Raw genomic sequence first — 21777 nt, 5'->3', positions numbered from 1 at the left:
TATTGTTTTATTAATGTGTTTGTACCCAATTGTAAAGCACAGAATTTTCTGGTGCTATATAAATAAATGTTGATGATTAAGATATTTCTGGTGGTCATATATCTGTTTTTAATGTGAGATTCCCAAGTATGCTGATCCCTGCTGAACTTTATACACATTAAGCCAATTTTGCAGTTACTATTTGAACTCAACCAGAGAAATAAAAGCACACTTGTGCAATATACTTCTGAACCCCTTCAATTCTTACAGAAGCCCCTATCCTACAAAAACACAATTTCTTCTGCACAATCTAGACCTAGGTGAGGAACAGAACACTATGATGTTTACACAGCTGCCACTATAGTGCAAATGTATAATCAATGTTCAGTTTCCCTTCATTACACTTTTGCTGAAAATCCAAAGCCCATTGGTTACTTACCAGCTATTTGTGATCCTTTGCTGCCCCCCTCTGGCCTTACAGCAGTTAATAGGTGGTTCAACAACCAACTCTAGCCCTCTTGTAACTGAGGAAGGACTCTTTCAATCCACCTATCTTTCTATATTAAAACAGCAGTACATCAGAATTTAATGGCTATGTTCTAAAAATGTCTCTTTTCCCTCATGATCCTGCAAGTGGAGTAAACTCAAATCGGCATTCACAACATACTCATCTCAGACCAGGCAACCCTCATTACAAAATGACTAGAGGAAAGAAATGAAAAGTTGGCCAAGGCTAAAACTGCCAAACCTTAACAGACACAGACTTTCTATTCCTCTTTAAGGAGATGAAAGATAAGCAAAAAAATCTATGCAGATGCTGCACACAATGAAAGCAGATATGGTCACAAAAGGAAGTCGAATGGACAAATTGGAACGCCAAGTCGAGGAGGTGTTAACATTCTAGCAATCCTTCGAAACTGATTTTCAATAGATGCACCAGTATATCACAGGAGGCACAAGGCAACCAGGACAATAGGGCAGACAAAACAACTGAAGAATTAGGGGGATGCCTGATGAGGTTTTCAATAAATTTTCCTCAAATAGCCGCATTCTCAGGTCTTACCTCAAAGTATAATTTCAGAAACCAACCAGGTTGGTTCTCTAGGAAGCTAGCTGCACAAATCCTAGCAGCAGCTAATTGCCCAATAGCCAAAATTGTACCCATTGTCCCTTTCCATGCTTAAAAGGAGCTGGAATGCTACATTATTCAGAAGTCAAAATATGTGCAAAAAAGTTAATAAAGCAATTAACTGCTATCACTTTATAAAAGAAATAAAAAAAAAGGAAACTAAAAAGTTGAGTCTAGCAACTGCTCTCCCCACATGCCTGGCATATGCCTACCCTGGTTTACACAACGCAAATTGCAATTTTAGATAAGTTTCATGATTTTACTACCTGTTAACTTGACGAATAATGTAATAGCATAAAAAAATCTTTAAAACAAAATTAATTGATAATAGATATGGAATTAAACTTAAAATTTAATTAAACCATAGGTTTTGTCACTTAAAAAAATCTGTTTAGTGAAACAAGTAGTACAGCTGAAATGTTTGACTTCCTTGCATTATATATGAAAAACCCTTTTAAACTGACCAAAAAAAAAAAAAGTAACTGGTCTGGCAGAGTTTTAGCGCTCAACTAAACACAGACAAGAAAAAAACAAAACTAAATTTAGACTAATCTTAAAATGTGTGCACGTTTTTTTCATACCTGCAATATTGCAAAAAGGCAGCCTTCAACAAACTGGTCTTGTCATCATGAGGTACAGTCTCTCCTCTTGAAAATGTGTCAACTGATGCACCCTTTAATAGAGGAAAACAGTGATGACTATTGATACTTAGCGAAGCATAAAACAAATGTAATTGGTTAACCTCATATGTAGACATGTGTGATTGCTACAAATATCCCAAATAAAGGATTTTTTTTTAAATGACTCACAGTCAGGCAAGATTCATAAAACTTTTTTTTTCTGGAATCCCCATATTGTGATTGACAAAGGATAAAAATGTCAAAGTGATATGTGGATTAGGCACGGAGATGTGAATATTTTATGAGACATATCACACTAAAAACAGAGAATCAGCAGTGACATTTCTGAGCAATTTTACATAACTCTGACCCGCAATATCTCAGAAACTATGAGGCCTAGAGAAGATAAATTTTACATGGGTTAGTAGATATGTGGTAGTATCAAGTGTACCACGTTTCTTGAAAATCTGAGTCGGTGGTTGTCATGGCTGGGTGAACGGACATGGTATGACCCTTCAATCGACTTCCTACTGTCCTGCTTGGAGGCTGCTGATTGGATAGTTACATTACAAGTCGGGTACACAGTATGTAGAATTGCTCTTCTATGTTTAAATTGATGAAGAAAGAGAGGGAATCGTCGCTTTTAAGGGGCAGAGTCCTTGGCAACAGAGGGGCTCCTGCCCCTAGCAACAGAGGCACTGCAGGCTTCAATAACACTTTTTCCCCCATGTTCAGATGATTAGTCTCAAGCATGCAAAGATGCATGGGACTGATTTTGAGGAATATAAGTGAACTATGTAAGCTCAACTCAAGCTCCTCCCCAACTATATCCTGAAAGTCTTCACGGAACTTCCATACTTTTCTAACAAACACTCAATGAAAGAACCAGAAGTAGAAAACAAGGAGAGGAGAGAACAAGGTCCTCCAACAAAACAACCAGAACTAAAACTTTAATAATGAGAACAGTAAATAACAATGAATGAATAAACAGCATAAAGGGTGGGTAAACCGTCTAGCAGGAAACAAAGTAAATGAGCCAACCGCAAAACAAGAGTTGCGAACCCCATTATGTTTACACCAGCAAAAGTAAGTCTTCCAGACACTAATAATTCCTGACCTAAATTGGCTTACTAGCCCTGAACACTGTCTGAACCACACAGTCCAGAAAGCCCGTGGTTTAGAAACATGGCTTCAACAAACACGCCGTTAAAGCTAGCCAAGGTAAATTCTGGTGCATGAAAGGGCCCTGACCCTTTCAGGACTGGCCTTAGGGGCAGATGCCCCCCTAGTGGGTTACCTGCAGCCACACACTATATTCTTGTCCCTGTTGGCTGAGAGGCAGGACAGATCCTGCCGTCCACTCTGACGGTTTTTTAAACACAATCGGAGCGCCTGGGCAGCATTCTCTGATATCACTTTTACAAGCCTAGCCCTGGACGTATTCACCTTAGCAGACATGACAGAAAGGTGAGGGAAGATTGAGAGGACAGTTGGAGTGCACAATCCCAAGGTAAATATGAAACTGCAAATCAGACAAAAAAAATCCAGACAAAACCTAATATCTTCTGTCGAACCTAAGCAGGTACCAGCGACGGAGAGGAGATCTCTCTCTTTTATTTTTACCTTATTGTTTGCAGTTTAAAAATAGAAGACTGTACACAGTAGCCATTAACCAAGCACACTGCTCCAGTGGGCAGGCTTCTGGGGTATCAAGGGGGAGGAGCTTTTTGAAGATAATTTTTAAAGTTCCTGGACAGCTCACCTGACCCAATTCTCAGATACAGCAAAGTGTCCAGCACAATTAGTATACCCATGTCAATCCATATCAATTTCACAAAACAATTCCATTTTGTAGAGTAATCCCCCTCTGTAGACAGCAGGGGACTGCTGCCAATGACAACAGTCTAAAAGTTACATTTCCTACTATTTCCCTGTTGACTTGAATTCACTATAATGTGCAACTAAGCTCTGAGAAATGACAGCAGCGCTAAGGCATCTTCCTGTAGCAGCAGCGCTTGTGACTGTAGTATTTTTCTTTTTAGCAATATTTTCACATTTAAAGGAATGTTACGTTATGGGTAACCAGATCTATGTCTTCTACTTTCCTCTACTATCAGGTTTCAATTGCATGTGGAGATTCCCACAGCCAGATTCACAAGCTTCCACATGGAGGACATATCAATATCAGTTACACACATCAGTCACTTACACATATTAGTCAGTTATACACATCTGTGGGCAGCACGGTGGCTTAGTGGTCAGCACTTGTGCCTCACAGCACTGGGGTCATGAGTTCGACTGCCGATCTGTGTGGAGTTTGTATGTTCTCCCCGTGTTTGTGTGGGTTTTCTTAGGGTGCTCCGGTTTTCTCCCACATCCAAAAACATACTGGTAGGTTAAATGGCTGCTATTAAATTGCCCTTAGTGTTTCTCAGTCTGTGCGTGTGTTTGTTAGGGGATTTAGATTGTAAGCTCCAATGGGGCAGGAACTGATGTGAATGAGTTCTCTGTACAGCGCTGCAGAATTAGTGGCGCTATATAGAGGATGATGATGGAGGACAGCCTAATTTCTCTAGCCAAGATATAGACCAGTGATGGCTAACCTGTGACACTCCAGGTGTTGTGAAACTACAAGCCCCAGCATGCTTTGCCAGCTATCAGCTAGTTATCTACTGGCAAAGCATGCTGGGGCTTGTAGTTTCACAACACCTGGAGTGTCACAGGTTAGTCATCACTGATATAGACAGTTCCTGAGCTACTAGCACACCCCTCGCTAGTCAGGGACACACTTGCAGAATTTTGCTTGGAAAAATGGAGCGGGAGAGAAAACCTTGCACTGTTAATATATTTTCATAATAAAAGGTCAATTAAAAAGAAAAAAAAATTCTATTAAAAGTTGCATTTCACCTGATTACTAGGTCCAGCCACTGATGACGACAGAGATTCTTCCACATCTTCTGGTAACACAGACACACTTTCTCGAGCAACAACTGCAAGAAGGCCACTCTTCCTGGTAAAGAATATTGGCAGACTTGCGCATGACCCAGCGCCTATTATATGATCACCTATAAAGAAAATATAAATTGGCTATCATTACAGAAATATAAATTATATATGAATCAATATCCTGAACAAAACAATGTAAACATTTAAAAATTGAGTCGAGTCTTGTAATCAGTGCAAAAAAATAGTATAGAATAAAAAATTGGGAGCACACTGCCCCAAGAAGAACACTGTCTCTAGCTGGCACTACACATTAAAGTCCAATAAATATCCATTATTTTGTAATCAAAATGTAAGGAAAAAACAAAAAAGAATCTATGGAGGTGACATTATAATAAATGTGATCCGAAATTTATGTCTGATTTGACCAACGACACAATCGGGAAGGGTGAAAAGTTACATAACCCTATTCTTTTATATAACAGTGACTAATGTATACTATTGACCTGGTTATGGTTTTAGCAGACTTGGGGTAGAATATCTACTTCTGGACATTTGGAGGCTGATTTTTTTCTCCTGACGAATTGATAAGCAGAAGTAGCTATACCCCAGTCTACACATTAAATTTGTAATAAAAAACAGACAATTTAAAAAAAATATATAAAAAAAAAATTAGACTGTAATTAGAGGACCTAGCAGTATGTATGCTAAATGTGTCAGTGCTGGTGATTCCACATTGTCAAGGGAAAAATGCTAATGTCCTCATATGACTTAAATATGTATTGCCGTGGATATACATAGGTACTATACGTTGCTCTTTTGTTTGTCCTTTTACGTGCATCTTTTTATATGCTTGTATCTCCGGAAGAATTAGAAACTGTGTGCTAATTAGCTATTTATATTTTATCTTATTGTAATGTTCAACTTGAATAAAACTTAAAATAAAAACAATTTTATTTAAAAATAAACAAACAAAAATGTATTGCCTTAGTGGGAAGTGTTGTGTAGGGGTACATAACTCAGATCTGTGGTGAGGGCTGTAATAGATGACTAGGAGTGCTGCATATTATACTCACCCTTTTCCAAATGACCAAATAATCAACAATGCACTAATGAGTTGATCCAGGACTTGAACACTTTCTGATACTAAGTCACATCAGTGATATGCCCTCCTTTTCACTCTAATCCGTCCCCAAGGTTATTGGCAGTGTGTTGGGTACTAGGGTTGTGTTTGGAGTATTGAGGGGCATGAGCATCATCACTCAAAAGCTACCTCAACACCCTAGTAAAATAAGCCACCGTTACCTTAAGGGCTGCAACATGAAAACGTCAAATTTCCTTTTAAAGGCTCAACAAATTTGGAAAACAACTAAGAGCCAAATCCTAAAACTTAGTACTGTCAGAACATAACAATCATAGATTCTTTACCAAGATATAAAGCATGATAACTCTAATCTCATGTGGAAAAAAAAAAATCAGTCAGTTTAATTTGCTGGTGTGCTTAGGATAGTCATTTTAAAAGATCCAATTTCTTGATTAAGGGTACAACAATACAAGTGAGGGTTTGGAGTCCCTCCCTTTATACCAGCGCCATTTATTGGAAAAATACAATTTCAGAACGGAGAGAGACTTAAAAAAAAACAAATGTATAGATTTAAAAAATAAAAATAAAATAAAATACAAAAATAAAAAAACAAAAACAACTCTGTCTCTCTACCTACCTTCAAATGAAATTTTCTCTTGTGGAAAAGAACATCTTCTGGTCCCTGTAGAGCAGGCGTAGACCATTTCTTTTGTATATATGTTACATACTTGGCTGGTAAAATTTGGAACCACAAGTTGAGAAAACAGCATTTCGTCAGACTATGTATATGTAAAAAAAACAAAACAAAAAACAAGGTAAAAATATAAAACATATAACCCAGTTTTTTTTAATGATACTGATGACAAAGATGCAAGAGCACTTTTAATTTTTTCCATTTGATTCACTTATTGTATATAATATCAATGATCAACATGTGCATTAATTAGCTTTGAAAATTTTGGCTAAGCTTTTATTAACCAGAATCTAAAGGGATCCTCTGTACAATGTGTTTCTCTTATGAACTATTGATTGTAGTAAACCTTTATTATTTCACCTTACTTTTGATCTGGACAATCAGTTATTTCTACCTAAAAAACAGTCTCATCAGTGTCAATCGAATGTAAAGATATTAGAATGTATGTATCTATTCATTAATGATGAGGCACAGAAGTGGAGCTTGGTTCCAAAAATAGATGCACTAAAGAAGGATTTAGAAGTACAGAACAAATCCTAGGAAATGGTGTACCCCTTCTAAGCAAGCCATTTCCAGATGGATCGGAGAAGTAATTATACAAGTAGAATGGGAGCAAGGTGCCAGTGGTACTTAGAGCCCACTCAACTGGGCATTAGCAACATTTTGGGCAACAATGTCTCAGGCTTCAACAACAGGGCTTTGCAAAGAAGCTGAATGGACATCTATTACACAACTTCGCCAGTCATTATCACCTGGATGTCTTATGCTCTATGACTAAGTTTGGGAGATATTTTCTCCCACACAACTACTGAATAAATTCTTGATTATACAGCATATGTGACTGACCTGTTCTTTGTAAACCTCCCTACTGTATTGCTTGGGTCCATCCGATTGTAATGTGTGCCATGGAGGATTGAAGCAAAAAAATGAGAATTGTAGTTACTATTTATTTTTCCTTTAAATACTCCTCCATGGCAGCCCATTTTTCCAGCCATGTTGATATGTTTATGTTTTTCAGAGAATGTTTGGGAAGTCACTCAAAGCCATAGGGGAAGAGGAGGAGCTATCTTATGCACTATCAGGGGGTGTTTTTATTTAAACTGTCTCCCTAAACTGGAAAGGGAACCTATCCATTGCAATGGTTGTCATAGAGTCCTTTGAGGAAAAATAATTAATAACCATTATTGGCTTTTTGTAACCTCAAAATTAAAGAGATATCAGACTGCTTCTGCAGAACAATTTCTGTTGTACACTTAAGTTAAACGGTAGGATAAAATATCACTAATTCAAGTGGTTATGATGCAACTTAATACGCTGGTCATAGTCACATTTTTCCTGAGTGCGTCCCTATATATCATAGTCAATGAACTTCTGGTAGAAGTGGGAGCAATGTATTATTATACAAGGGAAGGGCCTGCATAAGCCCCAAACAAGCTCTCCCTGTAACTCTTCATCTGCAAACATAGTCCATCATTTAGCCTACAATTCGAAAAATTATTTAAAAAAATACATTAATGTATGTGTTGGTAAATGGCTGATGAGAGCAGAAACTTCTTATTTATATATATATTTGTATACTGCCATTCCCTTATTTTGCATCTTGCATTTTTACATTTTAGGCCCTGGAATCGTGCTCTGCTATTGGCAAGTATCAGAAGACAATTTATAAATGGAACATTTAAATAAAATGCAATGTAATGATCCCTCCACAGGTTCACCTATGGAAACCTTGTTACGACATTTACGTCCACTAAATAGTCAAGTTTGATCGCCTTCTCGGCACTCACAGTCTGATTAATTGTCCCAAATAAATTTATCTGCGGTAAACATGGCCATGGTTGTGTAAAGTCATACTGAAGAGATATAGTGCTTTGAGGGTTGGGCTGAATGACCAGAATGCAATGTGGCCATAAGCATTCTAGCCAGCCAAAAGACAGATATAGTCTATAGCTAATAATTTTTTTGGGCCGGTTTAATAAAATAAGTCTAATTGTTAACACATGTCGTGTAAATCCCAGTTCAATGTTTGCTTTGTAAAAAGGAAATGTTTCCACAGCCACATCATATATTGGTTTGCTAGAGTAGTAAATAAAGAGAGATTAATATAATTTTGTCAATGCTACATTTAGTCAGCTCACAATAATTATAAAACTCACCTGAAATGGAGGGTTGAACTGAGTGACCTCAACATTGATTTCACCAGAAAAGTTGTAGCCTTCATCCTTTACAGTTACAAGAGTGTAATAGCTTAGGCAGGGATTATCGCTGGGATGCCAGGCAACAGCCAGGATGACCAAACCGTCACTGATTTATGGAGGTAAAAAAGGAAAAGAAAAAAAAATAACTATGTTAACCTAAATGTTTTACAATATTGTGTTTAACATAACCATGTAATTATCCATTTGTTTTTTCTTTCATATATATGCAAAATGAAAAGTAGACACCACTTAAGTTAGGATTCTTAGTACTACCATTACTGGGTGGACATTCAGAAAGGGTTCTTTGCACCACAAAAGCTTGTAGCTCTTCAATTCTACAGACAGATGTAATTGCCAATAAAAAAACACCTTCAGTGTAAGCCACTTTATAGAAGTCTCATTTAAAGGCTGAAAGGGATCAGACATCAGGGTGTTCACAAAGGATTTTAAATGAGTTCACATTCTCTTCACCTCTTGAAAAAAAATGAATAATAAGGGCTTCTGAAGCTAACTTGGTATATAGAAAGTCACTTAGTAGATACCTTTATAGTGGAGGGCGAAACCTTTGCTAAGGCAATCCTGACAGAAAATTAAGAACATGTACAGTAGTAGCCAAATCTGATGTAAGCAGGAGTTTATTCGGATTGGCCAAAGATAACAAATATGGAGTGTCAGAAATAGATTTAAAGAAGCCTACCCTCTAAGGTGAAACACGTCAGATCCTGTGCAGCAAAGCAAGAGAACACATGTAAATACAGTCACATGTAACGGTCGAGGAGACATAAACTTGTCTCAATAGAAACGAGACAAGAGGAATTGTAACTTTCCAATTGGACATTTGTAAGCTGCACTGCCTTTCATTAACCTGCAAACTAATCAAATATCCTGCGACTGCCTATGTTTTTAACAACTGCATACTAACCAGACATTAATCAATCATTTGCCCCTTTTCTTTCTTTATGGTTTTTGCAATTGTTTCCGGACAATAGATCAGATACCTATATTTAAAAACATGAAAGCATTCACACAAGCTCACCTGTTCTGATTTAAATCCAAATACACAATGTTGATGCTTTCTTTAATTTCTTCATAGTTGCTTTCAGAACCCTATATAAAACAAAATTGAAAGAATTCATGTTACAAACCTTAAAATGCACTAAAAACATCTTTGCTTAAAGTTAAGTAGGCTTCTGTTAAAAAAAAAAAAAAGTCAAAAAGACAAAACAACTTTATAGAAATTACTTGTAGTGTTGAATCTTTCTAAATGATAAGCTTACCTGGCATAAATTGCTGGCTAGATACTGCCTATAATAGACTATTAAGTGTACATTCCCTTCACTGTCGACATTCAAACAGTGAATGGGTATACACACCAGTCCCCAGCTGCTTTACACCTCATTGACCACCCTAGGAGTTTCAAAGTTCCAGCACAAAAGATATTGCCACTGGGTGCTTGAAATCTCCAGTGGCCTCACAGAAATGGTGAGAAAGACATATACACCCTTTTATAGTTCACATGGTTTCCTATGGAAACAACATGTAAACAGTGAACATGCCAAATGAATCATGCCATGTAAGCTTTTAACTTATAAAAAAATACACATCTCTGCAAACATGGATTCAGCCTTTATTTGTATTTAATACTGGGCAATGTATTATCTAGACACAGCATCTCTTTTTACAGGCTTTGAGAAACCCTATGGAGTTGAATCTGTTCCCTCACAGCATGTTCTCTGCCATTTTCAAGGCTAATTGGACCTAATTAGATCACATTTCCAATCACCTGCTCATTTAGTCCTGCATATCATCAAAAGACCACTCCCTAAATGGAATTTTCACGTATTTAGAAAGTACTGCATCTCTCATTACAACCAGAGGATATAAATTTACCAGAAATCAACAATCCCATTTAATCAATCAGCTATTTGGTTCAAAAATACAAAATAATGGGGCGCAAAATGTTTGTGTCAGACAACAGCTAGAAAAGCAGATTTTTGCAATTTGTGTTAAGATTTCATTGAGGCAATTGGAAAATGGTGGGCGACGTTTCACTCCGGGAAACATGAACTATTCCTCCCTAAATCACCCCTTTCCTGCTCTTTCACACTTTTCAAATACTCAAGCAATGAGACAAATAAGAGGAATAGAGTAGAACAGAGACCACATTTGTCTAGATCGATTAGTCTGTGATCCCCAAAAGTTTAGGAAAAGGAAGATGATTTTATGGCAAGTACAAACATCCTCGTTTCTCCTTCAGCAGTATGGGAACAGTGTTTTCCCCAGCACCCATTTCCCAGGTTCTCCATCTAGCTGTTTTTTTAATTCAAATATTGTTATTTAAAGTTTTAAAAACAGTGTTCTGATCTTTGCAAAAAATACATATATTCAAATAAACCAATCAACGCACAATAGAATAGAATATCTAGAGTGTGCTGCAGCAAGATACTAAGATGGTCTCCGTCTGCTCACTCTCAACCCTACAGGAGGCAGCAAACCAGGGGCATGACATTAGGATGCCCACTGTCAGCAAACATAGGGTGAAAGATAGAGAGGAAGGGAACACAAAACCTAAACATAGGGAAGAAACTTGTTATCAAAATCAGCTGCCAGAAACCTTACTGCATATTTCAATTTTGCCCAGCGGGACCAGACTTTAACAATTTACTTATCAGTCTCTGAACACTATGCCAAAATACTTTAATGCTTCACTGCTTCGTTAACCAGGGCTAGATGATTCTCCTTCGTTATGGAACTGAACTCGCTTGAAGTGAGTAGCAGGTGCCTTTAAAATATAAATTACTCATTAAAAGAGCTTGAAAAGAGAAAATGACTTATTCTCCTGTTTCGTGTCACTTTATGCACTGCAATGAGCATGGAGAAAAAAAGAATTGTCTGATGTTAGACAGAAGATTGTAGATGAGCATGGACAGCTCAAGGCTACAAATCAATCTTCAGATGTTCCCATTTCCACCGTCCACCATGTTCTTGGGAAGTTTAAGGTACATGGCACTGTAGCCAACCTCCTTAAACGTGGCCACAAGAGAAATCTTGATCGAAGAATGCAGAATAGGATTGTTCATACCTTGATCAACTGCTAAAACAGATTCAAGCTGAGCTTGAGACACAAGCTACAAGTTTCAATTTGCACCATCCGTTGCCAACTCAATGAAAGGTGGTTATACGATAGGAGCCCCCCTGGAGAGGGGGGAGAGAGAAGAGAGGAGAGATGAAAGAGAAAAGAAAGCTTGACTGGAGTTTGCCAATACACACATAAGACAAATTCCTTCTGGGAGAAAGTCCTGTGGACAGATCAGATTTCAAAGAAAAGAACACCTTTCCCACAGCCAAATATGGAGGAGGCTCAGTGATGTTTTTGGATTTCTGTGCTGTATCTGGCACTAGGTGTATTGAATGTGTGCATGGCATCGTGAATTCTGAAGATTACCAGGTCATTATGGAGTGCAATGTTTAACCTAGTATCAGAAAGCTGTGTCTCCTTAAAAGGTCACAGGTCTTCTAACAGGACAAATACCTCAAAACGCTAGTTCGTACACTAGAGGATTGGCATAACAATGTAGGAAGAAGAGCACCTTCTTTTTGAACTGGGAAAAGCAAGTGTTATCCGTTGTATATCCCCAATGGGCTGTCAACTAGTGTAGGATTACCTTTTAATTTCATCAATTACAATAATGTATTGCATGAAGACACCAAGAAGATGGCATCAAGACCCATAAATCTTATATTACAGATAAAGCCATGCTGCAAAAAGAATAAGACAGCATTTATATACTCAGAGAAAGGTAAAAAGAAAATAAAAGGATCCAACAGAGAGTGACCCTAGTCTTTTTCCTGACACTCTTTGGGTTTCAAGCAGTTTCATCTGTTGAAAAATAAAAACAATGTAAATAAATACATGGACAAATACAAAGATTAGCCAGAGCCCAGGCTTAATACCTTAATATGCCAAGAGCGCCTTAAAGTGGTGTATTTCCTGCTAAAAGGGGGGATGGGGCTAAAACAGAGGAAAAAGAAGCTTTATTTCTTGAGATATAAAATACAAAGTTGTATTGTGTATTTAAGGATGGCAACCATGTTGTACTTAATCAGAACTATAGGTACTTTTTTGAACATAAGAACAAGAAATACAATGCAATAAAAGATCCATGTGATAATAGGGTCTTAAGCAGTCTTATGAATAAATCTATAAATATATAACAATGTGCAATTTCGTAGATCATTCCATCCAGAAAAAGTGCCATCTGTCCATGAACTAGCACAATAACCAATAATGCCTTCACTGCATTGTGAAGCTGACCACACAGTGGCCAGTTCTGTTGCTCAGTCTGAGTGATAAGACTAAAGGATCAAATTTGCCAAAGACACAGGCGGCCAAATTGGACAAGATAAGGCAGTCCAGCAAATCAGGCAGAGTGCGTATCACTCACACTATAGTATTTAGATATTAGATAATAGAATGTGGAGCCGATTATGCTTTTCAGTGTTGCAGGAAAATCCTAGGATGCCTTGCTGTCTGCACTAGCTGCTTCAGCTGAGGTACTTATGCTTTGGAGGTTACTGCGCTGTTTAAGTCTATCAAACCAACCTCTGTTGGCTGTAAATGTTACAAACGCATCTTCTTGAATATGCTTCTTGCTTTTTACATAATTATCAGCTGTCTTAGGCGCATGTTTTGTTGCGTTTGGCCATTCGTCCATGTATTAAGTCTATTTTTCAGTTTTTCAAGCAAATGACTGAACAAGTCACCTTCATTGATGATAACTTTGAGGCTGTCATTGCAGAAGCTTTAATCTTGTTTACATTTTTTATAATTGTTCTGATAAACGATGTAATGAAGATTAAAAGAGGAGCCAACTTCAACCTAGCGCTCACCAGCTTCCAAACGCTGTATCACTTGCAGTTACATACACATGCTAATGATTTACCTAGACATCTTAGATCCACTATGACAAGAACGTTTGCACACGCAGTGGAGGCTGTGAGTGTCTCAGAGCTTATGTGATGCGCTCTCATTGGCCTATTTAATATTTACTGTAATGGCAGCCACTCTTGAGAAGTATTAAGGATTGTGTAGAAAAAATTACATTACTACATTTCTTTTTTTTAACATTCCAATTAAAACTTTTATATTATTTAAAAACTGTGTTGCAACGAATCAGCTCCAAGTGTGGTAGTGTTCTGTGCGGTCTGACTACAAAAATTAAGCCCCACCAGTTCCCGAGACAGAGGGGGGAAAAAAACTATATAACAATAAATAGGGAAGACTATGAAATACAAAATGTTATTCCCAGTGACAATGGCACAATTCAAAAAAACGTAAATTTTAGTCTGATCGGTAAGGTCTTTTACAATGAGATTCCAACAGCAACACACTAATTTTATGAAATTTTAAGGTGGTTATGCAAGTACAAATCTGGTTTGACCTGGTCACCAAATAGCCACACATATTGTAGACAGATCATTTAGCAACTGAGTCAATTTTCCATATCTACCATGGCCTTGTGAAACTTCCTTGTTCTGGCTGACTGATAATCATCATCAATTGATAGAATGTTCAGTCCCACTAACTAAACTAACAAACCCAGCAAGAAGAGTGAATATGACAGTAAAACAGATCAGAAGAGGACACAGGAATATATAAGGAAGCTCATGAATGTACACCTGCCTAAAATATACTTATATACTTAGAATAAAGTTATTTCTGTGAATTTGAAAATATCTTGCTGTCACACTACAGTAAGATAGATATGTGGGTGATGGGGGGGGGGGGAAGGAGACACACACACAAAAACAAAAAAACAACTCACCCAAATGGCATCAGAGATGTTTTCTTTAAGCACTCGACTCATGTCCCAACTGACAACATGATATTCAGAGGTATCATCCATATCCCATTTGTTTATACTGGAGTTAGTGAGAGTGTAGAAACAATCACTTTTATCCCACAGTACACTGAGAAGCTGCAAAAGAAAGACACCGCAGTCACTGCATGAAACACTTAAAGTACATATGTATTTTAAGTAAAAAGAACTTAATATACACTGACATGAGCCCTTCACTATTTGATAGCCTAGTATCCCTTGTAGTGAAAACAAATTTGTGAACTCTAAGTAGTCTATTCTTACCTTAGTTAACCTTTTAAGTGCTAAAAACAATAACCACTTACACTACAGATTTCTTTTTAAAAAAAATCTCACCCTCAATCCTGGTTAAAAAAAACCTCATTCAAACGATATGCCCCTCTAGTTATTATTTGTCGATCACCAGACAAACACCCTATACTATAGAAGACATTAAGGAGCCAAAGATGGGAGGTGGGTTTTGTAAGATCTCCCCCATCCTGGCACATAGAGATGCAGGGGCACTCTAAATTGAAAGAGGGAAGTCCCCTCTCTCAAATGAGGTGCCCCATTCATAGTTATTGTCAGACGACAATTTTAAAAAAAACAACATAATAAAATAAAAGTGCAAGCAATCATTTTCAAGTGCAGATTTTGCAGTCTTGGAAAGGTGAACTGATGCCACACCAGCAACCACAAATGTATTTTTTGGCAGTGTTAGCAAAACAAAAAAACACACATTTGCTTTTAGTTCACTTTCTTGCATATTTGGGTGCATTTTTTTTTTTTTACTGTCACAGGGGGTATTAGAAAACTAATAGTATTTTTCTGAAAACACTTTTTTTTCTTCTGAAAAAAAACGAGGTATAATTTGTGTGGCTATCACACTAACAGATTACTGATATTAATGTTGGAATGTGACAAGCCCAAACATTGTCACCACAGTGGTTTACATAGACATTGGATTCTGCATTCCACATTTTAACACAGGTCAAATGCATGTAAACATACGTGAAAATAAAATAAAAGTTGTACTAAACAAGACAATCTTTTGATGTGCATTTAATTTGCATATATTGCTCTGAATGTTTCTTGCTCTGTTTAGGAGCATCTGCAATGGATCACTACAGTTTGAAGTTACATTAATCTCAATGGGAGCACATTCTAAAGGCAATGAAATGCCGTTGACGTTTGGACATATCTGTTTCCACATGGGTTTGGCGTGAACAAGAGAACTTCCTTTCCTGCCATGGTGTATGGCTAAAAACCCAAATAGTATGCATTTGTAAAAGCATCTAAGTGCATATATAAACTATAAGTGGTTTATATGCATTTGTACTTTCATTTTAACAGAAACATATTGCTAACACCAGTGTGTACATTGCCTACATTTTATATCGAACTTCCTGGACCTTCTAACTGTATCAGACAGATGTAAATCACACACTTTAAACCTCTATAATTAGGAGAAATACCCTTGTAGATTTTGTTTTCTTTTTGGTTTATATCCAAGATAAGTGCATGAATGTGCCAATATTCAGAATGATGAATTGATGACTAAAAAATAAGTTACTTTTAACAGATAAATGATACTGATAAAACTGACTGGTTATTAATATGAATGAATTACATTTGGGGTTTTTAACTTTAAAAGAACACACACCACCATGAAATGTTAAAATTATTTTTTTCTCCCACCTGGTGACCCACACTAGATCATACCCTCCCTCTGGGGATCTCTGCTATACATTGCAAGTTGTCCATTGTTACCACTTGTATTTGGAGCAACAACAGTAATGAAGAGATCTGAAATGACTGCTGTTTTCTGTGTTTTAAATGTGTTTAGGACAAGGATTAACAGATAATTTTGAACTCAGGAGCCAACCTTAGGAGCCAATAAACATAGCCCCTACTCTCTTTACAAATCCCCACGCACTTCAATCTACATAATAACCCTTTTCTATGCCTACCGGCAACCTTTTCTTCTTCTAACTATTCTACTCCCAAGTCCAATAGCTATGCTCCCTCTCACTCCAAAATCCCATTTGCACAAACCTTCAGCATCATCATTGCCCAGGCAATCCCTTTCTCTATCCCTATTACCACTTCCTCATCCTACTCTCAGTATTATCCCCATGGCTCCATCATCACTAAGACAATTCTGTCCAACATCTCACCTTCATCATTCTAACCATAATTAACCTCACCCATTCCACACAATCATCCTTAACCTCTCCTTCCTGTATCATTAACCCTAACCCTCCATCAATAACATCTGCAAACAATAATTAACTCCTTCAATCTGCATAATTAACCCTGCCCCCTGCAATCTGCCATACTATCCTTACTCACTTACATTATTAACCCACTGCATTTACTCAGAGAGGAACGGATTTGTGATCAGTTCCACTGTAACCAAGTTTAGATTTGGCATTCTAAAACACGCCAGGCCCTATGCACCACATACTAGGGGAGTCATCATATGCTGGTGTCAATCATCAGAGGCCATTATAAAGCTCTCTTCCGAGAGAAGTGTGAACGTAGGCGAAGGGCAAATGTTCTGATTCACACATCTTTGTGAATTATTCAACAGATCTAAACCACTTGTTTAGAGATCTTCATTTATTTAGCTACACTTCATACACTATGACATTTTAAAACTTACAGAGGATTCTACAGTAGGAGACAATATTCCAAAGAGGGTGGAAACTCTGCGCCCAATACCAGACAGCATGCCTTGTCCTTGCTGCAGGAATCGCTGATGGATCTTCCCAGAGGAATCTGGCATTAACCGGACAAGCTGGTTCTTTGATGAAGACAGTATGAAACTGCCAGCCTGGAAAAGAGCATTTAATAGCAGCTTAAACCGAATGTAAACAAAAACAAGTTGTATGGATCAATTTATTGATGTATTTGGTTTGTATAGAAGTCTGACATCAAAATCTTCCTGGATCAATTTGACAATAGTTTCACATCATTATGTTGCTGTTTAGGTACTCTGCTCTTCTACCATCTCAGCCTGTGACTTTCAGCCGTCCTGATCCCACTTATATATCATGCCACTGTCCCTGCCACATGTAACCTGAAATAAACTTATGCTGCTGTAAACATGAAGATCTCAAACTCCAGGCTGTCCTACACCACCAACTTTAAAGCTAGGTACACCGAGATGGATTGGGGATAAAGAATATGGATTGAGTTTGATAACCTATACTACTAGGGCAGCACTTCTGCCTCACAGCACTGGGGTCATGAATTCAATTCCCAACAATGGCCTTATCTGTGTAGAGTTTGATTGTTCTCCCCGTGTTCGCGTGGCTTTCTTTGGGGTGCTCCGGTTTTCTCCCACATGCCAAAAACATACTAATAGGTTAAAGGACGGCCATTAAAAATTGAGTTCTCTGTACAGCGGTGCGGAATTAGTCGTGCTACATAAATAGCTGATAATGACTGACGATGATAACCTGTTAGCATTAACTACCCCCCACCCCCAAAAATTCACAACTTTTAACCCTTTGTTAAGAGGTTACTTGGCAGGCACCAAAATCATATTGACAAATCTGGTATTCAAATAAAACAAACATTCACAGATATTCCCCTTAGAAATTCAGTGTGGCCATCTCCCATAAATGATGGTCTATTCCTCTTCTAGTTACCTGGACTATAAAGTAGCATTTGTCCCAAGTGTTAAAACAAATTTCATGGATAAATGGTCTTCTTATAAAAGAGGTTACATTAAACTATATATTGAACAATGGGACTTTTCTAGGTGAAGAATTGAAATCTGTATTTGATTTCTGTACATATAAAAATATAACCTAACAAACAAAGTCAGCCATTTTCTCAAGTCACTTCTTGGACCTCCCAACTAACAGATTAGTTCTCTCATCTTACTCTTGGTTGATATACAAACATTATAACAAGAGGTTCTCAATTTGTAGTTTGAGATGAGAGAAAGAATTAGGAACGCTAATTCACATATATTAATGCACAGCAAGAACAGAGTGTATTAATATTTGGTATATATTAAATCACCTGTATTGATAATAAACATTCAAAACCAGCTCCATCTATTTTTCACAAAAGATCAGATACATAGTGCATTATACAAGAACCAAAAGGACATTATTGGTCCTGAGCATCCTCTCCCAAACTCTTTTACATTATACCCTTTTCTTTTAGTGATCAAACATCTTTCTGAATCACTTGATCTTCACAATGTTCACTGCTACACTGTTCCCAGTAAAAGACTTGCATCTTGATAACTGCAATATTAAGCCCGTTTGCCCATGTATTATTTTTGGTAACCTTCCTTTATTGTTTATTTCCCTTCATTATTTATGCTGTTAGTCCTTCAATGTATAGGTTTGTGTTTCATATGTTTTGCTATGTTCTCTACAAAATCTATTGTAAGCATTTAACTGCTAGATTGTGATGTACCCTATATATTGGCATACATTAAATAAAAAAGCCATAGTCAAACACACCAACTTAAAAAAATGCACTGTATATAGAAAGGTTTACAATACCTAGAGTGAATACTATATAATTAGACTTTGTGGATGGAAGTAGTGAATGAAGAGAGATATGTTTTTAACTGGATAAAATTACTTTTTGGTAACTTAGCCTTATAAAGTGTTTAAAAGGTCTGTCAATTGTTTTAAAAGCTTAAAATAACTAAATATTCACATGGTGATGCTTCTGCATCAATCTTGAGGCATAGTGAGATAGAAGTGCCTATCGTCCACATGAAATACGTACTTTCTTTTTACGCCTGTTAAAGAATTTAAATATCCAACATTTTTTTGCAATTCATTTAATTTTATTTCTATCAATTGAGAGATAAAAAGAGAATTTCACTTTATTAAGCCATCAGTAAACACTGGTATATTCATGATGAAAAGTGACATCCCCTGTTAACTATATGCTGTAATCAGTGAGAAAGACCATCTGACAAGTCAGTGGTTAATAAGCTTCAATGAACATATTAACATTTGTATTTCAAATATCTAGCAAGAGCAAGTATTTTGTTAGCATTGGAAACAGCCCTGCTCTCTCTAGACCAGTGTTTCCCAAATCCAGTCCTCAAGACCCCTAACAGTGCAGGTTTTCCAGGTGACAAGTGAAATAATTAGTGCCACCTGTGGATCTGTTACAATGTGTCAGTCAGTAATGACTACACCTGTGCTCCAGCAAGGAGATATGGAAAACATGCACTGGATTTGGGAAACCCTGCTCTAGACAATAATTTTTTAAGTTTCATTTCCACTAAGACATTTACATTCTCAATGTGACTCACACTCAATATCATGTATTTTTCCCTCAATTATTCATGAATACATTCCTTATGCATACCTTAAACCAGTATCATCACTATTTTTCAGTGGTTTTAATAAAAGACTTTGGCTGCTCAGCTTCTATATCAGAGTTCTCCAAACTCCATCCTCAAGGGCTACCAACAGTTCATGTTTTCAGTATTCCTTTAATCATGCACTGGTGAGCTAGGTCAGTCATTATCCCACCTGTTTGTACAGACAGAAATCCACAAAACATGAACTTTTGGTAGCCCTTGAGGACTGAATTTGGACACCTCTGCTCTAAACTCATGGAGTGGCATAATGAAATGAAGTCTATATTACAAAAATGGCTCACCCTTCCCACTACATTGCTGTTTGTTATAATAATTTAATTGGAAGATCTATTGATTATTTGTTCAGACCGTATACAAGGTGCTTATTAGCAAAGTATAGCAGCCACTGCGCCACTTTCCCCCATAAACAGCCAGAGTCATCACATTCACATCACAGATGCCAGTGTCATCCACTTTCCCAATATAGAATGGCAGTGACTGTACATCTGTGGATAAGGACACTTTATTTAAAAGTAACTAGCAGCTAACTCCCAATTAGCAACACATGCCATAGACCAACGATAAGCATCCTGATACACTCAGGTGTCACATGGTGCGGTTCTCCAACCTTCATTACCCTTAATCTCAGGAAGATCTTAAAACAATACATTTAAATCAAAGAGAAAACCAATCTGTAATAACATATCCGCTAAAACAAGTGTTACATGCTACAACAAACAAATCTGACAATAAAGCAGGAAGGAGCTGTGGGCCACAGGTAATGTCTCAGAGGACTGCCTGTTGTCCATCACTGACAGACCTACCTATCTCCTCATTTCTCATGTCCTGTTGACCCCTCTCATTGCAGATACTAAGATAATTCAGCGAATCTGCACAATCTCACTCAAAGCAAATGCTGCATGTCTCCGCTGGATAAACAGAGTAGGATAGTCCAGTGACCGCGGAAGCTTTACTCAAGGATGTAACAGCAGTGTTGAAAAGAGGAAAGGCGCAGAGGGATAATCTGGCCAGTGAAAGGAAAATGGATAGAAGGCAACAGAAAGAGCACTATTTATAGCCAAGGAAGAAGACAAAAAAAACAAACAAACAAGGTAACTGACAGAAGGAAGAGAAGTCCAAAACAGGAGTAATGTGTGTTATAAAAGATACAAAGGATTTATAACTGGGGACAACTGAGAAGAAATAATTGGAGGATGATTTTGGACTGGGGATTAGAACAGAGGAATGTTTATAGCCATATGGTCCAATAGATTGAGGCAATGAGCTTAAAGGTGGTAATGGTTGTAGGAGCATGTTGGAGGCGTGGGCTGCAGGGGCAGATATTAGCTGTTGCCACCAGTGTATTATTCTTATAGGTGGGTAACTTGCATTTCGTGAGATTAGAGTGCATGTGTCGGAAGGGTCTTCAGAGTGTGTGGGATGATTGAATTTTTAAATAGAAATGCAAGTCACGGCCAGATACGTGTCCACATCAAGGATTTGCAATCAACCATGACAAAACCAAGAGACTGTTTATATTATAATATTATTAGGACATTTTTGCTAGCACAATTGAACGACTGGTGTATCTTACCTTTACTGCAGTTAAAAACGCACAAAGACAGTCTCCAAAATCAGTGTACGTTTCTGTGTAAAACTCTTCATGTGTGAGACTTGGCCAATACCGAATTGATCCTTGACTTGTAGCTGCCATTACCGCAATTGACTATGCAATGAATCAGAAAATAAATTTAGCTTTCTATTGGGAAATAACACACAACACAAGTAGAAAAGCCCATCAATTCCGTACAACAACAGAGGGGAACATTTAGTTTAAATAAAAAAAAAATATATTGAAACCATATCATACAATAAACTGTTAATAAATGTAAAACACTAACTACCGTTTGACTGACACATAG

General features: G+C 37.4%; 1 protein-coding gene across 2 annotated transcripts in view; it reads right to left on the bottom strand.

The window, feature by feature from the left end:
• NUP133 (nucleoporin 133) overlaps window positions 1-21777 on the bottom strand; it is a 125524-nt gene that overhangs the window by 69681 nt on the left and 34066 nt on the right. For both annotated transcript variants that reach the window (XM_075203302.1, XM_075203303.1), the window contains exons 5-12: window positions 21450-21581; window positions 17171-17341; window positions 14473-14625; window positions 9684-9754; window positions 8606-8753; window positions 6393-6534; window positions 4636-4793; window positions 1690-1781 (exon numbers count right to left, since the gene is read on the bottom strand). In XM_075203302.1, coding sequence (XP_075059403.1) covers window positions 1690-1781; window positions 4636-4793; window positions 6393-6534; window positions 8606-8753; window positions 9684-9754; window positions 14473-14625; window positions 17171-17341; window positions 21450-21581 — 1067 coding nt within the window. The remainder of the gene's footprint in view (window positions 1-1689; window positions 1782-4635; window positions 4794-6392; window positions 6535-8605; window positions 8754-9683; window positions 9755-14472; window positions 14626-17170; window positions 17342-21449; window positions 21582-21777) is intronic.

The sequence above is a fragment of the Mixophyes fleayi genome, chromosome 3, assembly GCF_038048845.1.
Source record: "Mixophyes fleayi isolate aMixFle1 chromosome 3, aMixFle1.hap1, whole genome shotgun sequence".
Lineage (NCBI taxonomy): Eukaryota > Metazoa > Chordata > Amphibia > Anura > Limnodynastidae > Mixophyes > Mixophyes fleayi.
This window is presented reverse-complemented; position numbering and strand designations above follow the sequence as displayed.